General features: G+C 42.6%; 3 protein-coding genes across 3 annotated transcripts; 2 read left to right on the top strand and 1 right to left on the bottom strand.

The window, feature by feature from the left end:
* Window positions 1-1433: 1433 nt before the first annotated feature.
* Window positions 1434-5922, bottom strand: LOC109485386. The gene is made up of 3 exons (XM_019788948.1): window positions 5811-5922; window positions 2776-3488; window positions 1434-2159 (listed from the first exon to the last, which is right to left on the bottom strand). The coding sequence occupies exons 2-3, from the start codon at window positions 3481-3483 to the stop codon at window positions 1437-1439; spliced, it is 1431 nt and encodes a 476-aa protein (XP_019644507.1). The 5' UTR covers window positions 3484-3488; window positions 5811-5922; the 3' UTR covers window positions 1434-1436.
* An 860-nt stretch (window positions 5923-6782) lies between these two features.
* LOC109485370 lies at window positions 6783-12386 on the top strand. Its single transcript, XM_019788928.1, has 8 exons — window positions 6783-6957; window positions 8287-8528; window positions 8900-9047; window positions 9502-9845; window positions 10263-10397; window positions 10922-11022; window positions 11699-11856; window positions 12319-12386. Exons 1-8 carry the CDS (start codon window positions 6906-6908, stop codon window positions 12384-12386), a joined length of 1248 nt encoding a protein of 415 aa, XP_019644487.1. The 5' UTR covers window positions 6783-6905.
* A 2116-nt stretch (window positions 12387-14502) lies between these two features.
* On the top strand, window positions 14503-21613 carry LOC109485385 (myosin heavy chain kinase B-like). Its single transcript, XM_019788947.1, has 7 exons — window positions 14503-14657; window positions 14960-15131; window positions 15434-15558; window positions 18456-18492; window positions 19775-20083; window positions 20418-20657; window positions 21346-21613. The coding sequence occupies exons 1-7, from the start codon at window positions 14566-14568 to the stop codon at window positions 21538-21540; spliced, it is 1170 nt and encodes a 389-aa protein (XP_019644506.1). The 5' UTR covers window positions 14503-14565; the 3' UTR covers window positions 21541-21613.
* The last annotated feature ends 1433 nt before the right edge of the window (window positions 21614-23046 follow it).

Below are 23046 nucleotides of genomic sequence, written 5' to 3'. Positions count from 1 at the left end.
AAAGTAAGCGTGATAAAAACGCCTTAATCACGCAAAAATAAACCGAAGCCTAAACCTCTGCTTGGGGAGTACTAGAATTTGCAATACCGGTTATACTCTACTTTCGTCCTTGAACAAACCTAGGGCATAATCGGCTGTTTTAGCCCCACGAAATTCGTATCCGGACTGCTAAAATTAATCAAATGCAACAATATAGAGTGTAATCGGTGTTGTCTACGTAAAGCGTAATCATATGATGCCTGGATTGAGGCGGAGCAAGCTTGTCCGAATGCAACATAACATACATGTATAACGTTAGCCGCAGCCGTTGTGAATTTGGAGTAGAGCGTTTACAGTACGACCTCTAATCCCCTCAAAAGCATACCTATTTTTTTCGTAGCGTTTGTCAAACTTTTACAAGTTCCTGTATTCAATGGACGCTCAAAAAGCGAGTGCGCGTGTAGTGTTCACCACACTATGTGTTTAACATTGTGCGGATGGCGTTCAGCACCAAGGACAGGCACCGTGTGCATGTAAACTTGTTGGGAAGAATGCCTGAAGCCTGGGACGTAATCGGCCGTTTTGATATTACATAATTCGTAGCCAGACGACTAAATGGTTCATATACAACAGCATATAGCGTATGTAATCGGTGCAGTCTATGAAAAGCGTAAAATTAGCTATATTAGTGCCTGGATTTTCATGTAGGCGGAATCAGCTTGCCCGAATGCAACGTAACATGTAGCAGCTGCCATTGTGAATTTATCGTAGACCGTTGACAGTCCTACTCCTACCTTCCTCAAGTGCATGCCATTTTTTCTGTAACGTTTGGTCAGCTTTAACAAGTCTCCGTACTTTATGGACGCTCAAAAAGCGAGAGAGATCAAATTACAGAGAGATCAAATTTTCAGCGACCACTGTCGCCTTCATCAGGATAATTAATAATGTTTATTTGCAAAATCATGCCCGAGGGCTAATTGCTTGTACAGTCAAGATTACTGAAACAGGAGACAGGTAACAATCTGTCTGGAAAAACCTCTACTTCTACTACTACTCTAGCTATTAAGGGGTTCGACTTCTTCTTTGAAGGCAGTGGATAATGAATAGTCTCACATTCTGCATAATTAGTGGATTTTGTGATCTTAGTAGAAATGTAGTCTTTTGGTGATCTTCTAAATGACGAAATGATGGAGAGATTGTTGTAACTGTCTGAAATAATCTGTTTCTTTCGGTCTCATAGTGAGGACACTGGCTAACAAAATGTGTTTCATTTTCCACTGCATTCATTGTACAATATTTACATAATCTCTCGTGCACAGGTAGTTTTTAATGACCAATCACTTCACAACGTGATCTCGCAAGAGTTACGGTTTACAAGCACGTGACCTTATTCACACGAGACTTTACTGATACGTGACGTAAGCAATTGGTTAATACAATTATTGTACCTGCGTTTTCTAGATTAAAGTATATGCTAACAGAATCAATATGGTTGAGAACATAAACATGGCAGTTATTTTGACTATCTTCTTGAAATTTCTCACTCTTCCTTTTCTCTCGGATGACGTGTCCTCAGGTGACACAGTGAAATTTGACCCGGCTTGGTCAAGGTTGCTAACAAACATGGCTACCTCTTCATCAATTTTCCTAGTGACCATGCCACGTAGATCTTCCCCCCTTTCCTTTACCCTTTTCTCTACTTCCTCTGGGCATATTTTCTGGCGACGTATGTCCATAATGTTTTCCCTGTTGTCAAGAATGAAGCGTTCAAACTTATAAATTGTTGTAATAGTAGTTGTCGACATGGTTAAGTGATCTGAGTGCTTACTCTTCTGACAATCCTCGCAAACCAAAACCTTGCAGTCTTCACAGTACAGTTCAAGCTTTTTGTTATGTTCAGGGCACTGGTGCAAGAGCTCCGCCAAATCTGTATATGTCGTCTCCAAAGCTTTGGTGAAATGGCAGATTGCTTCAACTGTGCCTTTGCACGAGATGATATCCAGTAGCCTCCTAGCTTTGTCCTGTTGGGTCAAATGCTTCTGGAGAATTTTACACTTCTCTTCGTATGTTAGGATCTTTTCCTGATAGAGTAAGTCTGTTATAGGTCCAATGGACCGCATGTCCGCGACAAATGCCTCTCTGTTACGTCTTAGCAAGGTACGCAGATCTCCAGCATTCTCCTGCAACAAATACACGTGAAATGCTCATATTTCAATATACATTATATAGTCATTCGTACGCATGTAGTTACATGTACCAACAAGAATTCGGAGATCTCATACCTCCATGAAATATATGAGTTTTTCTAAATGTTTTTACACAGTACACTACAGTACAGAACAAAATAACAAAGTTTTTTTGGTTTCAAACACACAGTAGCACCTTATATGGTCATGTAGGCTTTTCCCGAGGGAGAACCTCATTAATCAAACCGGGCAGGCGCTGCCTCCACCCCGCACATCTGTTTCCCCTGCCACCCCGCACATCTGTTTCCCCTGCCACCCCGCACATCTGTTTCCCCTGCCACCCCGCACATCTGTTTTCCCTGCCACCCTGCACATGTTTTCCCGGAAGTTCTGCTGCAGTACCAAGGTCAGCCACCAGGAGGCCCATATTTGACCTTGACCTTCGTCTTCCTAAGACCTACCAGCATACCAAATATCATCACAATCCATAAAGGCGTTCTGAAGTTATGCTGACTACAAATGTGCGGAAACACAAACACGCAGACACACACACACACACAGACGCGCCAAAAACAATCCCTCCATTTTTCATGGAGGTAACAACACTTACGTGTCTAAGCTGCGCACTATGTTGTCCGACTGTAAATGTAGCCTCGCAACTTTGCCTGCATCCCTCCAGCCTTCCTGATTCTTCAGCATCGACAGATGGCATCCCCTTGTTTCTCAGCTTCGCAAGGACCCAGCCTATCTCCTCGTCAATAATCCTGCTAACCAAAGTCTGGAGTTCTTCTCCGTACCTTTCTGCCCACATTTTAATATGTTCACGGCGTTCGCTAATTTGTTTGCGACTTAAAGAGTTGAGCATTGACCTGCTTTCTCGAATGAAACAGTCGAATTTTGTCTTGATGTCTTCATTGACGCTAAATATAGCGGTGAAGACATGTTGAGGGAAGACATGCTCGTTTTTACACTTTTCGCATCGCAAACATTCACACTCTTCGCACCAAAACATCAATGGTGCATTGTGAGTCGGACAATAACGCAGAAGGTCTTCTAGATGGGAGCCTCTTAAACCCTCTCGGAAGCATACAAATGCGTCAATGCCTTTACGTTTGACAAAATCTAGTAGCCTTTCGTTTTGACTGGGTTTGTCCTCCCCTTTCCCGCCCAATATTTTGTTCTTCTCTTCCTCTGTCAGAATTTGTTTTCCAATCATACGGTCCAAAATATGGTCAACGCTGAAAATATCCCTAACAAGTATTTTTCTGTGTTGGTCTAGAAGTATTCTGGGATCACTTGTATCGCTCGCCATCTTCATAGAATCTGTAAGATGAAGAAAAACAAAATGTCTTAGAATTGTCTTATCACAAAACAGTTTTCCTTCTAAATATGTTGATCAGGTTGGTAGAACATATCCCATAGGATATTGAGATTTTCTTTTACACAATTGCAACCAGCAATACCCAACCCCATTGGTGAACCGGGACGAGGGGGGTACAAACTGCCACCCCGCACATCTGTTTTCCCGGAAGTTCTGCTGCAGTACCAAGGTCAGTACCTCCACCAGGAGGCCCATATTTGACCTTGACCTTTGGCTTCCTAGGACCTACCAGCATACCAAATATCATCACAATCCATAAAGGCGTTATGAAGTTATGCTGACTACAAATGTGCGGAAACACACACACACACACACACACACACACACACACACACACACACACACAGACGCGCCAAAAACAATACCTCCATTTTTCATGGAGGTAAATATAAGTTTCAGTTCCTCTTTTATTCCCATGACGGGGGTACTTTCCACCGATAGACGGGGATCCCCTAGCATCACCACTTTGCTTACAGGTAATAATTTCTTTACCCTAACTATCCTATGATTGTAAAATATCTTAAAACAAGAGTTCCACGATCTCATACCTTCGCCAAATGATGTTAACCCTTGCGGTTGACGAATTATACAATTTTAATAATTGATTTCGCAAATAAGAGCGTCATTTGCATGGATTACATCAGTTTATCATATTCACCACCCAATTACAGCCGCCTTATCTTAACAAAATAGGCTATTCTAGCACTTCCTCATAAATTATGCAAATGAGGTCATAATGTGAATAAATAATCTTCATTGATGTTCATCTTCACTTAACTTCCAAATGCAGCAAGTATGAAATTCCCAGCAATTACAACTATGAAATTATAACAATTTCCCATTAATTATGCAAATTAGGTCTTCATTTACATAATCTATATCCTCAGATGTTTTTCTAGTTCTCAGTTACATGTCACAAGTGTTTCATAGTCCTGTAATGGAACGAAGCAGATTTATAGAATTTCCTCATTAATTATGCAAATTAGCTCCTGATTTGCATAATTGTCATCTGATTGTGTCAAGCATCACTTCAGCTACCTACATACCAAAAATCATGACAATCCGTCAACCGGTTCTTGAGTTATCAACCTTCGGAGATTTTTCAACAAACGTTCCTGCAGTTCCAGGAAAAGCTGATAGGGGGTCTAAACTCATGTCACATTTTTCCTACCCCAAGAGCTATCTACCAACCAAAATTCGTGACCCTAGCATGTCTAGATCGAGAGATATCAAAACCGGAAGTTCTGCTGCAGTACCAACAAGAGCCGCCAGGGGGCCCAAAATCTAATCATTTCTAGGTCTCATCAAGACCTACCCACATACCAAGTTTCATGACAATCCATATTAAGCTTCTTGAGTTATATGCTGTTCACAGACAGACAAACAAACAGACAAACGCTACTGAAAACATAACCTTCTTGGCGAAGGTAAAAAGGACTAAATGCAACTGCATAATATTCCAAAAACACATCACTTGTCTTAACTACGCCTGTATACTACATATAGCACATGTATATATTCCTCTATAGCTAATGTGAGATAAGATTTTGCATGTTTGTAATCTGCACTTTGGAGAAAAACAGCTAGGTGCGTGGTTGATCTACCTTACAATCTCAACAAAGAAACGTATCAAGTTTGATAAAAGCGATTGTTTGTAAATGTTAGCACTATCTTTTATCAATTAATTTCTGACTTTGGCTGAGTCGCCACTGTTCTCGAAAACCGTAATGAATGAGGAGTGAGTTGTGTATTGGTTGTAGCTTTGCACATTGAATAGGCTAGGTAACATGATGAACGCGGATACGTGCAAGCTTTGTTAACAATTCTACAACAGTTTGACATGTGTATGCTTGCTCAAAATCAATGCAAGGCTGGGCAAAATCCTGTTCCTAGCAAAGTCGCAACCGTACCAAAGCATAGTGTGACATCAAATAGGGTGTTAACAACATTAGAATGTCGATTAAAATCTTTCAATTTTTGTCACAAAGTTGACTTTATAAGCATATAGAATCAAGCTATCGTAATACTTACCGCTAACCTGGGTGCTATCGTTTTTGTATGCACCGGGGCTCCCGTACTAACCTTGTATCCAGTCTACCGCGGTATGCATGGGCTGTCTTCGGGCCTCCTAGTACTGCAGACCCGAAAAGAGCCCGCCGAGACCGCGGTAAACTCCGGACACCTGCGGATGCGTCCATACTCGCTCCCTAAAATTATTGGAGCCCCGGTATATACATAGGATGGCACCCATGGTAACGCACTACCTGCATAACCCAAGAAGGCATCCAACTCCCCGTTTGTGGTCGGTTGTTGCTTCACGAGCGGGAATCTTGATCATAATATCTCGCCCGGGCCCCAGTCAGGGCCCCCGGTTTCCAAAAAAAAAAGCGCACGGGGAGCTTAAATACTAGTAATGTAAAACAACATTTGCATAAATTGAGGAACTTGTGACAGGGGATTTCTCAGACGCCATGTATTGCTCTTCCGAGAATATTGTAGTTTCGGTCACCCCATGCCGGAGTTAATTTGCATGTCATCAAAAAATAGGTTTCAGTTCCTCTTTTTTCTCATGACGGGGGTACTTTCCACCGATAGGCGGGGATCCCCTAGCACATAGCATCACCACTTTGATCACAGCCAATTATTTCTTTACCCTAAATTGTGAAATATCTTTGAAAAGGGACTAAATACATTTTTTTGTAGTTTGATATTGTTGTGAGACTATTTACAGTGGTTAGGCCACACCGCCTTAATTTTATGGATGACATCCGCGCGCGCATTGAAGTTTCGCCTGTTCTCAAAAAAAAAAAAAAAAAAGATCACGTCCACCGAGGCTCTGGCTTGGCTATAGGCCTGGGTAGTCCATGGTAGTTAGCGACAACACGCAGCCAGGCTACCGAAGCTCCACGACTCAAGAACATACATGCTCGTACATGCCGATTCATAAATTCCGCAAAAAGCCAGCATGTGCAGGCTTGTCGTATACTTCGCTATATACTGCCGCAAATTCACAATACCGGCTTTGTATTCCTGTGGTTTAGTAGCATTTTTATTTTTGGCCGGAATTTTTTTTTTATTCGCCCGCGCGCACTAGTTTGGGGGTCTTCAGAGGATGTCATCCATAAAATCAAGGCGGTGTGGCCTAGTGACGAATACAGTCTGCCGGCGCGTACGGCGCAACAACTTGTGTTTGCCATTGGGTGGAAATCCCCGGTAAACCACGTGATATCCAGGGAACGTTTCGCTGGATAAGTCCCGGTATAATTGGGTGTATGACTCACCGGCCCTACACTAGAGGCTAGACAGACAGCTCGGTCGCACAGAACAGACCCAAGCTGCCAACTAGAGCAGAAGCGAGGATGGAGTTCGTGAGAGAAACTGCAGGAAAGGCGAAGAACTTCTTTACTGGAGGTATGTACATGATATTAAAAGAAGAAGTCAAACCCAGTAAAACTAGTACCATGTATGTTGTAGAATATAGTATAATGCTAGACGTATAGTCTCACATACCACTGAATTTTCTTTCTTATGTTGTTTGTAACTGCAATTAGCCCTCGGGCAAGTATTTGCAATAAACTTTCGATATTATTTTCCACCTGTATCATAGAAAATGTGCATCGATGAAGGTTAGACATCCAGGTAATAGGATAAAAAAAAGCAGCTGGATATGAATTTGGAAATGTGGTATTTACAAATTGAAAATGTGGGATTTACACATAGAAAATGTGGTATTTACAAATTGATTGTGCACCTGTCTTGAATTTTGAAGAAAAAACACAGCTAAATATTCAACGATTAGCACAAAATCATTCGGCTTAGACGTTGTGCCTTTTGTGATTGTATTATTGGTGCGGAGATAAAAATCGTTTCACTTTCATTTTAGAAAAAAATCAATTGCCTGCTGCCCTAATATTCTTACGCGTATACTTCCCGCGCTAGTGTTGGATATTTTTCACCACACCACTTTCTTGTTCGCTGTCCGCCAACCAAACTCTTACCACATCTCAAAATTATTAGACTCCCTCGCAATCCTACATGATATCGTTCAGAGTAATTAACGGATGGTCCCCGAAACTGTGGCAAGGTACACGCGTGCCAAAACATACAGTTGGGGTCCGTGAGGGCACCGATAATTCTAACGCCTCTATCACACATTCAGAACCTTCCCCCGAACACCAGTCGCGACCAAAGTTGGTTGACGTTCGGGAGCATATGCAAATAGGATTTGAGTTAAATTTGAGTCAAATTTTACTGCCGACAACACCTCCACCTACACCTCCATGGTTGGGGGAGTTTACTCTCCAAGCAGATGTTGTGGGGGAATGATCGTTACCTTTTTATATATGGCCGTCTTTTTTTTGGTCGCTACCCCCACCAACGGTGGCTGCCGACCTTCTCTGGCTAATGGATACTGCCTAGCCAATTCGATACTGTTTTTGCCACCGAAAGGGATCTTCTTGGAGATTATGGGGAGCTCGGCAGTGTTCGGGAGGCCTAATCTCCAAGCAGATACCTCTCGGTGGCAAAAAGACAGTATCAAATTGGACAGACAGTATCCATTAGCCAGAGAAGGTCGCCGGCCACCGACGGCGGTAGCTAGCGACAAAAAAACAACAACGGCCATATATAAAAAGCTAACGATCATTCCCCCACAACATCTGCTTGGAGAGTAGGGAGGCCATGTTCGGCTATGTATGACTATGATATGGATTGACACGTTTCGTATTTTGTTTGTTTCAGGAAATCAGAACAACGGCGATCCGGATGGCATGGAGGTAGACCCCCCTTCTGGTCAGCAAGACCACTTTGACAGTTATAATCACGGAGGACAGCGTCATAGCGGGTTTTCTGGGTCGGGGGGAGGCTACCAATTGCAACCTCACCATGCCAACCAGTACCCGCAGGATCGGCGCGGTACAAGGGGGCAACCAGGTCCCCACGGCGGCGGCTATTCTTCCGGTTATCAAAACCAGCGACACCAGGTAAGTTCTGCCATTCGTATACCCGTTTTATAGATATTGGAATGGCGCCAGAACACGTTGCATGACGAATGTTAAGTGTTTGAAAGTAAGAATTAATTGATTTTAGTCTAGCCTTGTAGTTTTTCTTGGGGATTATAATGTGCAAAGGCTAGGTCGACGGATGGATGGATGGATGGATGGATGGATGGATGGATGGATGGATGGATGGACGGACGGACGGATGGATGGATAGATGTGTGTTATGAGGAAGGGTAGTTAATTTTGCTATACAGCTATCAACGTTATCTAATGATTAGTATTTGTTTATTTATTTTACACATTCTTGACCGAAGGCTAATTGCAACGGAACACGCCTGTTTTCAACTTTACAGGGAGGCTATTCCTCTGGCCATCGCACCGGTAACCCGGCGTTCCACGAACAGGGAGGCGGGATGTACAGGAACCAGTATGCTTACAACCAACAACAGGAGGAACTACGTGCCATCCAGATGAGAGAGCAGAGACACAGGTCCCTCCAGGGTATGGGTTTTCATATATTTGTAACTAATAGTTGCCGCATTGATGTTACACCTTTATGAATACTGAAACTGAGCACTTTCGGCTGATGTCCGGGAACAGTATGGCAAGATTTAGGCCACGCCTACCTTTACGTACGAATCAAAGTGAATATGAGTTAAATTTGATTCAAATTTGACTCCCGAAGACGCTCCGAACGCTGCTCACTTATTCCCGAAAGGTTGGCTGGTGTTCTGCCGTCTTACAGCCGAATGGCAGCCAACCATAATCGAATCTCCCGACCAACCCCCGACTGTTTTTAACATTTTGAAACATATGCGGCTGGCTCAGTAGCCGACTTTGCTCCGACCTACACCTACCCATGGTTGCGGGGTGTTCGGCAAGTGTCAGGAGGCCAAATTCATGAATTTTGGACAAGTGCTTAACAGGCAATCTTCTTTCCATTTCTTATTTCTAGCGAGTAAGCAGATGGTGTACGACGTGTACGCCACCACCATCGGCATGCTGGAGGAGTTCGAGGACTTCGACGACCCGGCCGGGCCCGAGGGCAACCCAGAACAAGAGGAGCGAGATCTCGCAGGGAAGTCTCGCGAGACTGTGGGCCAAGGTCCAGACATGATGGACCAATGGGAGGGCGCAGATCAGCACCATCACGGGCAGGGGCGAGCCAAGGCCAAAGGTCCTAACGGCAAGGTCTCCAAGCAGGAGAAAGAACAGCAAGGGAAAGGAAAGAAGAAGAAACGAGACCTTGGTCGCTCCGACGTCAAGATTCCGGACCAGTCACACAAGACAAAACGTGATGTGAGTTCTATTTATTTATTTATTCATTTATTTCAAATGCAAACAACACATTACACAGACTTACAGGCAGCAAGGCTGATATACGTAAGTCAACATAGGGGACAGCATTTAACATTACATATATACACAGCTCGTACACCACAAGGGGCAACAAGTAACACTTCATGTATAAACAGGTACAATCATTCTAAAATTAAAAGAACTGAACAGTTTAGATCTGCATCACACTTCTACAAAAACACCATATAAACTAGGTGCTGTAAATAATTATTACTGCATGTGTGTAAATGATATCAGTTCTGCACGAAAAGTTGTTGAATAATGCACTTTTTGGGGGCCATATTCGGCTATGTGTGACAGGGGCTATAGATGCTTTTCACACACAGCATATTGAAATAAGAATCGTCCTTTTGACAGGTGAAGGCGATCGTCGAGGCGGAGCTGGTGTGTCTGCAGGCCCAGCTGCGCTTCTGCCCCGCGGAGATCCGCGATCAGACCCGGCAGGAGCTCGTGGACAAGACACTCGGGTGGGTGGCCGCGAGAGAAGCGAAGGTAGGAGGACAGGACTTACATCTTACAAGTTTTCACATGCATTTGTATGTTGTATTTGTATTTTCCTGAAGTATAAGTTAAGAAAAATATTTTGTCTTTTCCGGTGCGGTCACATTCGTCTTAGATCACCGTACGATTTTTATGCCATAGAATTTTCTAGCAGGCTGTGCACATGTGCCAGAACCAATTGCAACCGCCTATAAGTACAAGAATCTGCGACAGTCATTTCGTAGCAAGACAGTTGGACACATACACGACAATCAGAATGCCTTTGATTTCTGATCGTACGGCGTATGTGATTGGGCTCTGGTTCTATATCTGTTGAGTTACGGAATGGAGATCTGTAAACGTAAAGATGCTGTCTGAAACGGGACCCCAGAAAGTGCGAAATGGAACGAAATGGAACGAAATGGAACGAAATGAAACGAAATATGTATGAAGGAAAGCCGTTAAGCCGTTCGTATATAGGAAAGCAATCTTGGTTGTAGAATAAAGGAATGAAGAGTATTTATCTTGCTTTACAGGGTCTGAAGAAGGGACTGGCAGACATGTACGCCTCCCAGGTAGTTGAGATCCTTGTGAGCGGAGAAACTAAGCTGCACGTGCCGACTGAGTGGGAGAAGAGGTGAGTTCATTGAAACACACATCGGTCGCTAGAAAAGTCACAGGAGGCAATATTATTATATAAGACGGTATTCGAACTCCCAACCTCTTGGTCCAGAGGCAGGGTCCCTAACCACTGGACTACCCACGCTACTACATGTACGTGGCACTTATTTACAATGGAGTAGGGGTGAGTCAGCTTACTTTGTAAAGAAACGAACAAGTGACCTTTTGTATCGTTCTAAGGCCACAGTAAGTAATTTTTATGAATGGCATTAGCGCGCGCATTAATTTTTGCCTGATTTTGGACAAAAAAATAAATTTTGTTGCCTTCTGACAGAGGTCAACATGACGAAAATGGGCGAAGTTGTCTGTTGCCATGCCGGAAGGTGGATGGCAGATAACTATGAAGAGAGGAGACAAGAAAAGGCTCTAATTTAATGTTTTGTTTCTTACTTTGATGCAGTGATATGTGATGCTGGCTGTGTATATGTGATGTTCCTACTGAATCAAAACCATTTGTACAATGATTGAGTCAAAATGTTGGGACCTCTATATAAGCTTTTTTTCGACTGGCCTTGTTTTTTCGCCCGCTCGTATTATATTTGGCGTCTGCAGAGGATGTCATCCAAAAAATTTACTTGAGGTGGCCTAATGTGTGCAACATAATCCTGATCTGTACGTGTTGTGTCCGTTAGTACCGGTCCCGCTGGTGAAGAGGCCGTGCTGGGCGGTGTGCGGGCCCTGCAGGTGGGACAACACTTCGGCGCCGAGCAGGACAAGCAGTTTCACGACGACCCCAACAAGAAGGCACGGTGCGCCGACATCCGCAGCGGGCCGGTACCGGAGATACACGGTGAGATATCCTTAACATTTAGTGTTTTTGAATTGATTTAGGCCACGTTGATTTGATCATATGGATAACATCCACGCGCGCATGAACTTTCGTCCGTTTAAAAAAAAAGATTCCCCCATACTGCACGTAGGATCTGCAAATTTGATCAAATATGTCATAAATTTGAAATACTAATATTGTAGAATGCCAAAATCAATTCCAAAGGAAAGGAAGAAAATGTGAGGAAATAAAACGTGTATTACTCGCCATGCCATGTGTACTTAGTCATTTGATCAACCTTCATAGATTTCATAATGAAGAAAACTTTTTTTGCCAAACATTTTTATTCGATCGCACGCTCGCATCAGTTTTGGGGTTCACAGAGGATGTCATCCATATAATCAAATCAACAGGCCCAACATGTTTCAAAATGATAGCATTTATCTCCTCAACGTCCTAAACTTAACTTTTTTTCTTTTCCAGGTGCCCAGCGACTTCTGGAGGTGAACCCTAACCTGCGCGAACACTTGGATGGGAGCGACATGCGTTAGAACAATCCCTAACCAGTGAACTGTATTGTTGGCACGTATACACGCTTAGTAAATCTTCACCAATTAATCTAGCTTTATCAGAAAAGTACACAAAACAGTACACTAAAGGTCTAACAAAGTTAAATACATGTATGGATAACTTCGTCCTACGTACAGAATATAAGAAAGTTTATTGCAAATTCTTGCCCGAGGGCTAATTGCATGAACAGAAGAAACATATGGTATAAAAACAGACAACTAGTACACATAGAACTACTGATAACTATTAAGAAACTACTGGTAAAAACCACTGGGTTTGACTTCTTTTTTGAAGACAGAGGAAGACAAAGGATCCCACTTATATATATGTATGTGGCAAATTACGTACAGAATATATATCAGTGGTAATGATAAAGGTCTAACTATTCTCTAACATGTGGTCTCTAAGATTGAAACAACCATTGGTATACTATTGTTATATTTACAAACAGAAATACGTGTGTCTAGTGATGTTTGAAATATATCATGTTGTTCATATAAGCGGAATAAAAAAAGAGAAGAAGCAGATTGTAGAGTAGCGCTGGCTGAAAATATATGTACCAGTTCGGGGGTGTGATTTGAGCATGGGATAAGGTACTTGTATGTTACTAAAATTATACTTGTGTTACTCGCATTGCAGGTGAGGTGTGTAAAACTATCTATAATTCATACTGTGAGATTTAAAACTCAATAAATATATCACATCTTGTACACATGTCTCTTGTGGCTGTTTTATTGGAATCTATAGATTTCAGTTCCTCTTTTTCTCCCATGACGGGGGTACTTTCCACCGATAGACGGAGATCCCCAAGCATCACCACTTTGCTTACAGCCAATAATTTCATTACCCTTAATATCCTATGGTTGTGAAATATCGTTAAAAAGGGACTAGATACATTTTTGTAGTTTGATATTGATGTGAGTAGACTATTTACAGTAGTGCCGAATACAAAAGTCTACTTTGTTTTAGACCCTTCGGACGCGTACGGCGCAACAACTTGTGTTTACCATTGGATGGAAACTGTTAATAGTTCGTAGGCCTCCTCGACAATAAAAGTGAAAGTACCTCAGGTATGAGTCACCGAGAAACCCTGCAGTCCTTCTCAATAGTGAAAGTAGCTCGGGTATGAGTCAGTGGGAAACACCGCAGTGGCTTAGATCCGTAACAGTGTTTACTGTGTAGTGGCGGAGTGTGACCATGTCACCATGACATCACGGGGACTTCCATCCCTCTATAGTTAGCAGGCCTTCTCACTAGCTAAAAAAGCTTGTCTTGACCGATATGAAAATATCAAAGATACTAGAAGATGATTATATGCCCGCACAAGCTCATACCTCATAGCTATAGGACTGCCCTAGCGTCAAGCCTAGGTCACAATTCAAGAAAGGCCTGTTTTTTGGCACTACCGCACGGGACCTGGACGGAGACTGGCGGGCTTCCCGACGGCTGCCGGCCTATTTTTGGCCCCGCGCGGTCGCCTAATCGATTTTAACTCAGAGTTAAAATCACTTCGGGCCCCGTCGGGCAAGGTACGCCGAAGCGACGCCGTAACCTCACCGGACCAAGCCGTAACCTAGCCGCCGTCGACAACAAGGTCACACATGACATATGGTCATTTCAGAAGGATATGTTAGCTATTGACGTCATCTTTACTTGAAACGAATCTTATTTCATTTAATGTCAGAACGCTGTTGCCATGACAACGGCCGCTATGATCACCCTTTATCGTGTGCTGTATTTAACTACTAGTATTATGGCGTTGGGGTTTGTTTTATTTGTTTCGCATAACCGGCAAACCGGTTTTGTGTACATGTAAGTACATTTTTGTATATACTGTGTAAGACTGGACTGTAAGGTTTGAACCCCCCACCCCATGGTAATTGGGATAAAACCAAGTGCATATCACTCAGAACCTTTGGCACAACTTTACATCTTGGTTCGAGTTTACCCAGTCCACCACCGTACGTTGTTTTGCGGTAAGTCCCGAACTCGAACAAAATATGTTGTTCGAGCTCGGGACTTACCACGAGGCACGGTACTTTCCACAGGTTCCTATGGGGATATGGATGACATCATCATGTTTTGGTAGGGCTGTGCACCTGCGAAACTGAAAGCTGCTAACTTCCTCTTTTACAAATTTGCTTGTACTTTTGGGGACGTATGTACACCGCTCCTCACCGCTTCAAGCTTCACCCGACGACAATGCCTACCCGCTACCGCCTGAGAATCCACTGTCCCGTGTCAGGTTGCGAGTAAGTTAATTTTGAATTATAGTAGCTACATCGTAAAGAGTTGCTACGTGACAGTAGCTGTGAAGTGGTTATGTTGTAGACTAGGATATCTAAATGTATATTCAAGGGTTGTGATGTTAGTGTATCTTTGTACAGTCCCGTTTGATTATTTCTCTCCAGAGAAAATCATTAAAATGAACGTCAGGTCTACAAAACTCTGTGTACTTTGAATCCCTTCGTCCCTATACAAACCCTTACTTGTTTAATTGGTTAGTGCGTACTCGAAACATGTAATGTAATTGTAATTGTAATTGTAATTGTAGGAACAAGGACATCTCTGGATGGAGCTGCGCGCAAGACAACGGTGCTGTGTACGTCGACGAGGACGGTTATCTGTCCTGTGAGTCTTACAGTCACCGTGCCGAAATAGTCTACTGGAAGTTTGACTGTGGCTTGAGGGGCCGGGGGAGCCAGCACAACTACGAGAGATATCAGGTAAAACTTCATATTTGCGGTAGAAAATGGCAGTATTTGCACACCAAGGTAATATGTGCATTTTTAACGCTCAAGCAAGGATCACATACGTCTCGTTTACTTGGATGATGATGGTGATCAAAATGCGTTATAGCACACACAAAGAGATGTGAAATAGTGAACTGTTTTTGTGTTTAGATATATGAAGGTGTTTGAATAAGAATAAACAGGGTGGTACCTTGTTGGATAGACCATGTGAAAGTAAACATCATGCACAATTTGCTTTGAAAATGTTACTTTTCTAGTTCTTCCTTTTTATCCAGTATGCAGATTATGAAGGATTCAACCATGCCATGGCCATCGGCCTAAGTCAACTGAAAGAAGCTGGAGCGAAATGGGCCACCAAACTCATTCAGAACCTCGAAAAACAATATACGTATGTCTCAATGTTTTAAAAATTTAATTGCATTCTGTTCCGAAATCACAGAAGAATCGTATATGTCTAGTATGTACAACGACTTACCTAAGCATAATCGGAGACTAAAACATTTGTTGATATATGGCCCTAGCTGCTCGTTCGAACGAATTTGAACGAATCGAATTACATAGATATGTACAAAACAGTTTATCTATCCATGATACATGTAAATAATGCTGTATTAATTGCAATTCTATCACAATGTCTCACCAGATAAGTCATATGGTAACATCTAAATAACAATGAAAAATATATTTGGGCCACCAATGGTGGAGAGAAACACCTTATTTCAGACCTTTGTAGAAATAATAAAAAAGAACGGATAAGTGCAGTAATTATGAATTGAAATCTCTTATTTCCTTATTTTCCTACAGACGATGAGCCTTCTAACGGCTGCTGAGAAGAATCCAAGCCCAAAGAACCACTGAAAAACACCACCAAAGTAGCGATATGTGGTTTCCAGTCATAGACATACTATATATATCCAGGACTATCTAAAAGGCGATACTGCACATATGAATATTCAGCAGCATTAAATATGACAGATTCTTAAGTTCTCACCCATTCCAGCAGACGATATTTAGTAAACTCTTTGTTGTATTTTAAGACAAAAATCATTAGATATTAATAGATACACTATGAAATAAAACAATCATCAACTTGCTGGCCTTACATCAGTGATTTAGCAAAACAAATGCAGCTTTGTCTATCCATGTTGCTGTTACAGTTTTAATTAACCTCCTCTGTTGAAATTGGACGTATTGGAAAATATATCTGTATCGATTGTCACATAAACTGAGAAATAAAATTAATGTTTGTTGGGATATTTTGTCAATTGGATTAATTGAATGTTTACTGAAGTTGATAATATTTTCACAGATGTCGAAACAACAGTGCGATGTGTATAAGTAATTTTACCATACAAGTTTTTTTGCACTGATTAAAGACCTAGACCTGTTTCATTTTATATGCCTGCTTCAACTTTAGAGCGGTACCCGGTGAGGATTAGTTACTGTAACTGAATTTCACCCACTGTTAACATCACACAGCCAGTTCGCAGATTTTTTGTTTGTTTTGCATAACCAGTAAACCGCCTTTAGGCGTAACACACCAGTTTTGTACATGTACAAGCTGCGTAAGACCGGACTGTAAGGTTTGAACCGCTCACACCGGGAAGGACCCCTACTATTTTCGATAAGTGCGGTGGGTTCTTTAACGTGCGTGGGGTGTGGCTCTCCCAAACACGGGACCTCCATTTAACGTCCTATCCGAGGGATGTCCCTAACCGAAGCTAGGTACTCATTACTCAAGTTAGGAAAGTCGTGTAAAGTGCCTTTCCCAAGGGCACAAGATCGGTGACCTGGGCAAAATTCGAACTCGCAACCTCTTGGGTGTGAGCCGAACGCGCTACCGACTGCGCCACACGACCCCAGATTGTTAGTCAAAGTAAACACTTATGTACAAAATCCACCTGTTAACCTTTAGCCAGTAACTTATCGCTCTGTCATTTGGGGGTCAACTGAGGCAGAATTTGTCGTCGTTAGCTCACTGTATTGACTTTTCTTGACATTTGGTGAATTCTTAGTTACATTGTTACCTTTTTTGTAAGCAGGGAGAGCTAGGTGAGTCATAAAATAGAATACTAAAAAAGCGGAACTCCGGATAAAAATAGCGCAAGGGGTTTCACACCGTCAGTATTATGAACATTGAATTCTCATGTAGACGGTGACACAGTTATCCCGTGTCACGGTGTTTTCCACTGACTCATGGGCGAACTACTTTCACTATTGAGAAGACCAATAAGCCACTGAGTATTGGGAATTCCATTTCTGCAAAGCTTTTATGATCATTGAATTGTAGTCTTTAAAAAAAAACTGCCACCATATAATTCTTCCAATTGACTAAATGCTAACGGTTACAGCATAGTAGATTCCGTTTCGCGTGCATGACCAAAACAGACCCCTCATTTGTTGTACCCGCCAGTACGGTTTCGTACCACAAAAACGGTGACTCAGGCTTGTCTCACAATAACGCTGACGTGACTGAGTAGTTATCTCCAAGCAGATCTTTCGGGTGGGGGGGGGGGGGGAGACAGTATCAAATTGACCAGTCTGTATGCATTTGGGTGGGGATATGCATACAGACTGGCCAAATTTGATACTGTCTTCCCCCCTCCGAAATATCTGCTTGGAGATTAATTGAGTAGCACTTGCATTTTCAGTAGGCATGCGCACTGTTGCTGGTGTATGGTTCTGTGTGGAGATCAATTAGCTTATAAAACAAATGCGTTAGATTTCGTCGTCACTAGGTCACTGTATTGACTTATCTCTGTCTTGACATTTGGTGAATTTCTAATTACATTGTTACCATTTTTGTAAGCAGGGAGAGCTAGGTGAGTCATAAAATAGAAGATGAAAAGCGGAACTCCAGATAAATATAGCGCAAGGGGTTTCACACCGCCAGCATTTAATATGAACATTGAATTGCTCATGTAGACGGTAAACACTGTTGTCCCGTCGTCACGGTGTTTTCCACTGACTCATCATGGGCGAACTACTTTCACTATTGAGAAGAAAAACAAGCCACTGAGTATTGGGAATTCCCATGATATATTTCTGCAACGCTTTTAAGCTTATTGAATTGTAGTGTTATAAGCTACCATCATATCTTTCTTTCAATTGACTGTACGCTACAGCAGATTCCATTTCGTGTTGAAATTTGTCACCAAAACAGACCCCTCATTTGTTGTACCACCCAGTACGGTTTCGTACCATGAAAAAGGGTGATTCAGGATTGTTCAAACAATAACGCCGACGTGACTGAGTAGCGCTTGCATTTTCAGTGTGGAGACCAATAAGATTGTAAAGAAATAGAAAAAACAGTCAAATTAAATTCGTCAAGCTTGCAACGAGAAGATTAAAAAAGCGGAACTCCAGATAAAAATAGCTCAAGGGGTTTCACACAGCCAACACTATGGACATTGCTCATGTGGACTGTAAGGCCACACCGACTTAATTTTATGGATGACATCCGCGCGCGCATTGATGTTCAATCCTCATAAGAAAAAAGATCACGTCCTCCGAGGCTCTAGCCTGCCTTTAGGCCTATGGCCTGGGTAGTCCATGTTAGTAAGCGACAATATTGAGCTGGCGGTAACTCTGGAGGACGGCACCCAAGCTCCACGACTCCAGATCTCAGTACATACGTACAGCGACGATTCATAAACTCCTCAAAAAGCCATTATGTGCCGGCTTGTCGTCTACGTCGCTATGTACTGCCGCAAATTCACAGTACCAGCCTTTTATTCCTGTGGTTTAGCAGCATTTTTATTTTTGGCCAGAATTTCTTTTATTCGCCCGCGCGCACTAGTTTTGGGGTCTTCAGAGGATGCCATCCATAAGATTAAGGCGGTGTGGCCTAAACACTATACAGTAATCCTGTCGTCACGGTGGTTCCCACTGACTGGGCAAAATACGACCAACAAGCCACTGAGTAGTGGGAATTCCCATGATATATTTCTTCAAATATTTCTAAGCTTATTGAACTGTAGTGTTATAAGCTGTTATCATATATTTCTTTTAATTGACTGGATGCTACAGCAGATTCCATTTCGTGTTAAAATTTGTCACCCAAACAGACCCTTCATTTGTTGTGCCCGCCAGTATGGTTTCGTACCACGAAAGACGGTGACTCAGGATTGGTTTTACAATAACATTGAGTAGCACTTGCATTTTCAATTTTAGTAGGCACGCGCGCTGTTGGTGGTGTGGGGTTCTGAGAACTGCATGAGTTCGAATGCTGACTGGCACAAAAAAACCAACTTGGAGTCATAGTTTTACCCCGTGTCGAATGCACTTCGTTGAAGTAAAAAGAAGAAAATATTTCACTGTTATACATGTGGTATGGAGTGATATAAAATCAAAATCAGAACATGAACAAGTGAAAAAAAAAATCAAATACACCCAGACTGCAAAACCCTATAATGTATACAAGGGGCTTTCCACACACGCAGTTCTGTTCCTAACTGGCTGATACAATAGTCACCCTGTACGGATCACCCATCTGTCATTACTAATGGGGTGTCCCCGGCTGACTAGCGAAACTATCGGCCGCCACTAAGCGTTTTTAGTCAAAATTGGACAGGCTCTGAGTTCTCAGTCTGCTTGATTCGCGAAAGCTATACCAGAAATCCTACAGCATGTCTGGACCGATGGTCTATGTCACCACTAAAACCTACGACGTCGCCACCAAACGGTGGGGTGAGCGGCCGACCATCCTGTCCATGGACGACCGTCCGTTCGCAGAAGGCGGCATGCGGAAAGCCTACAGCGCCAAGGACTGGGGCCTGCTCAAGTCGTCTTGTCACCCTAAGGTGGTGAAGCTGCAGCTGCACAAAAGCTACACCAAGGCCGAGGCCGAGGCAGACGTCAAGATGCAGATGAAATGCGTGGTTCTTGCTGAAGAGTACAACAGCTACAGCTGCATACCTAAGAAGGTGGGACGTTCGATTGATTTTTTTGTCCGTCCAGATGTATATTCATAGTATCTTGAAAGAACTGGGATGACGTATCATCATGTATTATCTAACTGTTATAATATCTCGGCAACAAGTTGCACTACTATAATCTCAACTTTTGAACAAAAGATGCCAAAATGTTTCCTGCTAATTTTGACTCTTGTTTGAACTGTCAGCAAGGGCGCTGTCTTAGGTGCGTGTAGGACGTGTTGGTTCTGTCACAGCATGCTTAAAACTTCTACGGCATCAGAATTGCACCACCAATGTTATCTAGCAACAACTGACCGAAACTATCGCTTGTCTCTCTGTCCAGGTATCGTTCTGCAGCGCCCAGCTGGTCCAGTTCCAAGCCGGGCCGCACGCGGGTCAGTACGGGCTGCTGGAGGACTACCTCCCGGGCACGTTCGAGAAACACAACCTCAACTTCCCCATGGCTCCGCTGTCCGCCCGCAACACCCCGCAGGCCTTCTCACACTTCACGTTCGAGCGGACTAACGGCAGGATGGTGGTGTGTGACGTACAGGGGGTGGGGGACAGGTACACAGACCCGCAGGTGAGTGGGGGTGAGTAGGGATGAGTAGGGATGAGTAAGGGTGAATAGGGGTGAGTAGGGGTAGGAAGGGGTGAGTAGGGGACAGTTACACGGACCCACAGGTGGGTTGGAGTGAGTAGGGATGAGTAGGGATGAGTAGGGGTGAGTAGGGATGAGTAGGGATGATTAGGGGTGCGTAGGGGTGAGTAGGGATGAGTAGGGATGAGTAGGGGTGAGTAGGGGTGAGTAGGGATGAGTAGTTGATGAGTAGGGGTGAGTAGGGGTAAGTAGGGGTGAGTAGGGTACAGGTACACAGACCCACAGGTGAGTGGGGGACAGGTACACAGACCCACAAGTAAGGCAATGTCGATGTTCACTATTTAGTTTGTTGCCTAGCTCTATATATACATGTACAAGTACCTACAACCCTTCATTCTTTATGATAATATGGTTTTGACTACAATAAGTCTGTCAGAAAAAGAATTCAAACTACATGTAGAAAGAACATTAGGGAGCCATACCCGTTAAGAAAGTACTTAAGATATGTAAGGTGAATTGAAAAGAAATGAATGTAGATTTTAGATAATCATTATTCATTTTCATCAAACATAGTCTTAAATAAATGGGTTTGGGAAACAAGTAAAGGCTGTTATTGTCTTGGTACAACATTCCAGAGAAATTTTCGATAACGGTTGTTCCGCCTTCTCAGATCCACTGCATGGATGACGATCTGCAGTACGGCCAGGGGAACTTTGGTGCGCACGGGATTATCTCATTCGTCAGGAACCACAGGTGTAACTCCATCTGCCGCGCCCTGAAGCTCACCCCGATCAACCAGTTACCGCACAACTGGGGCTCCCCGGCCGGCAAGGTAGCTACAGCACCCGTCCCGCGGTACTACTGAGGGCCGGTGTTCTGAAAATTCTGGTCAGGGTGAAAAAAATCAGTCCGGGCCTAAAAGTACGAAGGCCCATATAATTGAATTGAATCTTTAATTGCATGTTCATGCCTATCGGGCTAAATGCATACATCAGAGTGCGATGTTACATGTACATCATACTGAGTAACATGATACATAGGATACAAGGATAACAGAATAATGTAAAAGTCTTAACAACTACTAGAGAATAAACTAATCTAGGCCTTGAATATAAATAAATTCCAATCAAGGCGACTGTAACTACATGTAGGTACTGTATTTGTAGCGCTACACACAGCTTTGCCTGCATTGAAGTGCGATTGTACAAAGTTAGTAGATCATAACTTAACACTATACACTATTCCTTTACTGTTAGAATATTCAACTGTAATTTCTAAACATAAAAAAAACTTACGTCTCCACAAGGAACCTCCTTAAAACGATTCTAGATCTGGCAGACTGTTCTCATTTTATCAATGAAAAATTCACCAATGTATCATTAGGCCACACCAATTTAATTTCTTGGTTAACGGATTCGCCCGCTTCATTTTTTTTCTGATTTGCAAATAAAAATAAAAATTCAGAATCAACTGCAAAATGCTCATATTTTGCCCTGAACAGTTGAAAACAGTCCTTTTCATCCTAGTTGTTACAGTTATATATATTCCACCTTTCAATGCAATGGTATCATTAAAAGTTCAAAATTCATTGTTTAAATTTTGAATCAGCCTGGTGTGTTGACTTCATGGCTCCTATCGTACCATTTTGGGCCATAATAGGATGCCTAGGTCTTTTTTATTTTAATTTTTTTTTCGCCCGCCAGCTCCATTATTTTTCTAGAAATTAAATTGGTGTGGCCTTATAGCCTTACAATAACGGTCATGGTACGTTCGCAAGTTGAATGCATTCTTGGTGTACTCATGCATGTGCACATGTCCCGCAACATGCAGTTGTGTTGTTACAGAAGAGCCTGTCTTAGTCTGAGGTTGTTTATGTCACAGAATGCTTGAAAATCCTACGACAAAATCGTACGATGGTCTACGATGAAAATGTAATGTCAAATGGGAAAAGTGACCAAAGATATCGATGTCTTTCTCCCCAACTTCTGTACTTAACGTGTTGTCAAGATTGATGTAACCTAACCTACAGTTATGCGTACTAAAGTTTCCTTATATATTGATATACACACGTACTTCTTAGTTCACATGTTTTATATAGAGACTAGATATCAAATATGGAAGTGCAATAACTATGTTAGAACATTATTAAAATGCACGCTTATTGTAAGGAGAGCTACCATCATCTCTTGAGTGGTTATTTTCACACACTTAATCATTGTGTTTAGGACACGTCACAGTTATATGTACGCGCAGAGACAATGAATAAATCAAAAATTTATAGCACAGCGATTGTAGCCGGTGTAATATATGAATGAATGAAGACCTTTATTGTACACACATACCCACTGGGTTAAGTACAGGTCACAACACA

This window comes from Branchiostoma belcheri, unplaced genomic scaffold (genome assembly GCF_001625305.1).
Source record: "Branchiostoma belcheri isolate BF01 breed outbred unplaced genomic scaffold, Haploidv18h27 scaffold75, whole genome shotgun sequence".
Lineage (NCBI taxonomy): Eukaryota > Metazoa > Chordata > Leptocardii > Amphioxiformes > Branchiostomatidae > Branchiostoma > Branchiostoma belcheri.
This window is presented reverse-complemented; position numbering and strand designations above follow the sequence as displayed.

Excerpts from the sequence above, each read along its gene's own strand:
- LOC109485385 (XM_019788947.1), top strand. The coding sequence starts at position 14,566 with ATGTACACCGCTCCTCACCGCTTCAAGCTTCACCCGACGACAATGCCT. Across the intron at positions 15,132-15,433 it reads ACAACTACGAGAGATATCAG|TATGCAGATTATGAAGGATT; the intron begins GTAAAACTTCAT and ends CTTTTTATCCAG. Across the intron at positions 15,559-18,455 it reads CAATATACGTATGTCTCAAT|AAATAGAAAAAACAGTCAAA; the intron begins GTTTTAAAAATT and ends AAGATTGTAAAG.
- LOC109485370 (XM_019788928.1), top strand. The coding sequence starts at position 6,906 with ATGGAGTTCGTGAGAGAAACTGCAGGAAAGGCGAAGAACTTCTTTACT. Across the intron at positions 11,023-11,698 it reads CCGACTGAGTGGGAGAAGAG|TACCGGTCCCGCTGGTGAAG; the intron begins GTGAGTTCATTG and ends TGTGTCCGTTAG. Across the intron at positions 11,857-12,318 it reads GCCGGTACCGGAGATACACG|GTGCCCAGCGACTTCTGGAG; the intron begins GTGAGATATCCT and ends TTTCTTTTCCAG.
- LOC109485386 (XM_019788948.1), bottom strand. The coding sequence starts at position 3,483 with ATGAAGATGGCGAGCGATACAAGTGATCCCAGAATACTTCTAGACCAA. Across the intron at positions 2,160-2,775 it reads ATAGTGCGCAGCTTAGACAC|GAGAATGCTGGAGATCTGCG; the intron begins GTAAGTGTTGTT and ends TATTTGTTGCAG.